The 3,527-nt window shown below is 47.9% G+C and overlaps 1 protein-coding gene across 1 annotated transcript in view; it reads left to right on the forward strand.

Annotated features, from left to right (window-relative positions):
• The window catches only part of LOC105539789 (zinc finger protein 816-like), a 21,437-nt gene that overhangs the window by 5,710 nt on the left and 12,200 nt on the right, over nt 1-3,527 (forward strand). The window contains exon 2 of the mRNA XM_011980218.1: nt 2,223-2,300. Within this exon, the coding sequence (XP_011835608.1) occupies nt 2,238-2,300 (63 nt within the window). The 5' untranslated portion in view covers nt 2,223-2,237. The remainder of the gene's footprint in view (nt 1-2,222; nt 2,301-3,527) is intronic.

The following is a 3,527-nucleotide window of genomic DNA, read 5'->3' on the forward strand; positions in this document are numbered from 1 at the left end:
ACAGGCTTGAGCCACCGCGCCCGGCCCAGAGTTGGTCTTATCTCTTGGCCTGGGTCAGTTAAGAAAAGTCTCCATTCCTCCTCCCAGGGGACCGTAACGGGGCATAATGACTCCCGTTCCGGGTAACCTCAGCTGTAAAGAGCCGTGCTCTGTAGAAGAGATGGTGGCGCTCAGCTTGCTAAGTAAGTCCTTTCCTAGCAAGGGCAAGGAGTAGTCAGGCATGTACAAGAACTGGTGAATCACTTTATGTCCTCCTACAGTACAAGTCTGGGGCAAGCAGAAAGCTTGCTTTGCTGAAACTCCCATGGCTCCGATTATATCAATAGTCTTTTTGGATAAGGGGGCAACCGAGGTGGTTACTACTGAATGTTCAGCACCGGTATTGATAAGAAAATCAATGTCTTTGCCCCTGTCATCGTGACCATGGGCTCTTTGGGGGCACTTGAACCCGGTCCTCCTCAGTTCAGTAACTCTTCTGCTATATCGCACAGGCCTCCTTCTGGGGCCTCCTGCTCTGAGCCACCTTGTTTTCCTTTTAGCTGAGGGCACTTGTCCTTCTAATATCCTTCTTATATCCTATTGCTTTACAATAAGCACACTGGTTGCGCTGCAAGTTCGGACGGCCAGGCTAGGTATCTTTCTGGGGCACATGCCTACCCAGGAGTGCTCTCAGAATCCATGTTGCTCAAGCTGGCTGGAGTACCCCACAGGGATGCTCCACAGGGCAGCCCTAAGCCGCCTAAGGGGCTGCCTTGACCTTCTGTTAATCACCTGGCTTCTCAGTCAGGGAACCAATAAATGTGGCATGATGAACCACAGACAATACCTCTCAGACAATGGGTTGAAGAAGAAAGTGGCTTTATTTGGCCCATAGCATTGGTGGACTCGCGTCTCAAGAACCGACCTCCCCAAAAAAGGAATTCCTGGCCCTTTTAGGGGCTTACAATTCTAAGGGGTCCACATGAAAGGGTCGTGATAGATGTAGCAAGCGTGGGGAACGTGACTGGGGTCTACATGCATCAGCTAACAGAACAGAAAGTTTTGCAGTGCTTCTTCATACAATGTCTAGAGTTTACAGGTAACATAAGTAGTTTAGGTCGGGGGTTGATATTATTATTATTATTATTTTTTATTTTTTATTTTTTGAGATGGAGTCTCGCCTGTCACCTGGGCTGGAGTGCGGTGGCCAGATCTCAGCTCACTGCAAGCTCTGCCTCCCGGGTTTACGCCATTCTCCTGCCTCAGCCTCCTGAGTAGCTGGGACTACAGGCGCCAGCCACCTCGCCCAGCTAGCTTTTTGTATTTTTTAGTAGAGACGGGGTTTCACCGTGTTAGCCAGGATGGTCTCGAACTCCTGACCTCGTGATCCGCCCATCTCGGCCTCCCAAAGTGCTGGGGTTACAGGCTTGAGCCACCACGCCTGGCCTTATTATTATTATTTTTAACCACTGGAGCTGGGTGGTGGCGCCAAGGTTGTCTGGCTATTTATCTTACTTCTGTTTCTTTCTGACTTTTTGCTTTCTTCATTTCCTCCTGTCTTATGAACCAGGCAAGGGGGAGGGAGGAGGGCAGCAGGAGAAGTGGTGGTTTCCTTCCTACCTCAGCCTCCAGAATAGCTGGGACCACAGCCGCGCACCACTGCACCACGCTAATTTTTGTGTTCTTGGTAGAGATGGGTTTTCACCATGTTGCTCAGGCTGGTCTCCAACCCCAGGGCTCAAGGGATCCAGCTGCATCGGCCTCTCAAAGTGCTGGGATTACTGGCATTTTGTTTTATCAAAGATTGCTATTATCATAGGATGGGACCCACACTCAATAATACTTACAATGGCGCTGGTGGTCCTCGTCTGTGTCCAGCATTAAACGTCAAGGCAGTTTCCTCCATGTTGAGAGCTGAGATCAGCCTGTGATCCACAGGGAGGTGAGGGGGCTGTGCTCTGCATGGGGTTTGGTTAGGGCAGATCTGTGGCCTGAAGGTCTGTGTCCTGCTGCAGCGTGTGTGTGTGGACTTTTCCAGGAGGGAGCAAGATCTGAAAACGGGTCAAAATTACCCTTGTATGTCCTCCTGTGCCACTTTCTTATCTCTGCATGATCTCTGGTGCAGTGGGCAGCAGAGGACCATCTTTCTCTCGGGTGAGGTCTCCCCCATGTGTGTGTTTTGTCACAAGAAAGGAGTGAATGGTTTCTAAATATTAAATCTCTTATTTTTTTTTCACATACAGGATTTCCAAAGCCTCATGTTACATGAGGAAGCCACCAAGAAGAGCAAAGAAAAGTATCCAGGGATGGCTCTTCCTCAGGTGAGTGATATTCCTCAGTGGATTCTTCTATCTGCTTTCTGAAGTGCCAGGTATTGTAGTAGCCAATCTTCTCTGAGTGTGAAGCGTTCTACCTCACACGTTTGCTCGCACTCACCCATGCCTTTTCTCTGTCCCTCTCATCTTCACTTAAATTCTATCTCCTATAAACTAGTGACATGAGCTTGGGAAGAGGCTCCACTAGGCGTGGCCCTGGGAAGGGCTCACACCAGACATGGATGGAGATGGGCTGTTGACCCCGTGCTGTCAGTGATGTTGGGCAGCAGGGATTGTTCAGAGCCCACATCTGGATGCACATTTAGCTCTTTCTGGACCATATTAGAGAAACTGTATATGAAAGTCATACATCGACAGGTGCAGTGGCTCACGCCTGTAATCCCAGCACTTTGGGAGGCCTAGGAAGGCAGATCACGTGGTCAGCAGATTGAGACCATCCTGGCTAACACGGTGAAACCCCCTCTCTACTAAAAATACAAAAAAATTAGCCAGACGTGGTGGCGGGTGCCTGTCATCCCATCTACTCAGGAGGCTGAGGCAGGAGAATGGCATGACCTTGCGAGGCAGATCTTGCAGTGAGCTGAGATCATGCCACTGCACTCCAGCCTGGGCGACAGAGCGAAACTTCCTCTCAAAAAAAAAAAAAAAAAAAAAAAAAAAAGTCATACGTTAATGTTCATTGGTATCTGGTAAATTCTGGAAAAGGAGGCAAACTAGGGGAGATATTTTGTGTCTGATTTTGTAATGTATTTGAAGCTACACTAGTGAGTCAATATGTCTCTGACACCAAACTTTTGTTTTAAGAGAGAGGGTGTCACTCTGGGGCCCAGTCTGGAGTGCAATGGCACAATTCTAGTTTACAGCAGCCTCGAACTCCTGGGCTCAAGTGGTCCTCCCACCTGAGCCTCCCAAATTGCTGGGATTGCAGGTGTGAGACAGCCCAGCAAGACTCTGCACTTTCAATGTCTTGGAATAGAATGGAAAGCTGATATAGATATCAGTGATAGAGTTAGCTTTATTCCATCATTGACTTCAAATTATTTAATCAATATAAATATCTAACTGCAGGGAATTCTTTAAATCATTGTCAGCACTTTGACCCCACAGAGCCTTTTTTTTTTTTTTTTTTTTTTTAACAGGGACTCTGATGAAGCAAGCATTTTGGGTCAAAATGATTATAAGTTTGCTGTGACATAACAGCACAACTTATTT

This window comes from Mandrillus leucophaeus, unplaced genomic scaffold (genome assembly GCF_000951045.1).
Source record: "Mandrillus leucophaeus isolate KB7577 unplaced genomic scaffold, Mleu.le_1.0 Scaffold104, whole genome shotgun sequence".
Lineage (NCBI taxonomy): Eukaryota > Metazoa > Chordata > Mammalia > Primates > Cercopithecidae > Mandrillus > Mandrillus leucophaeus.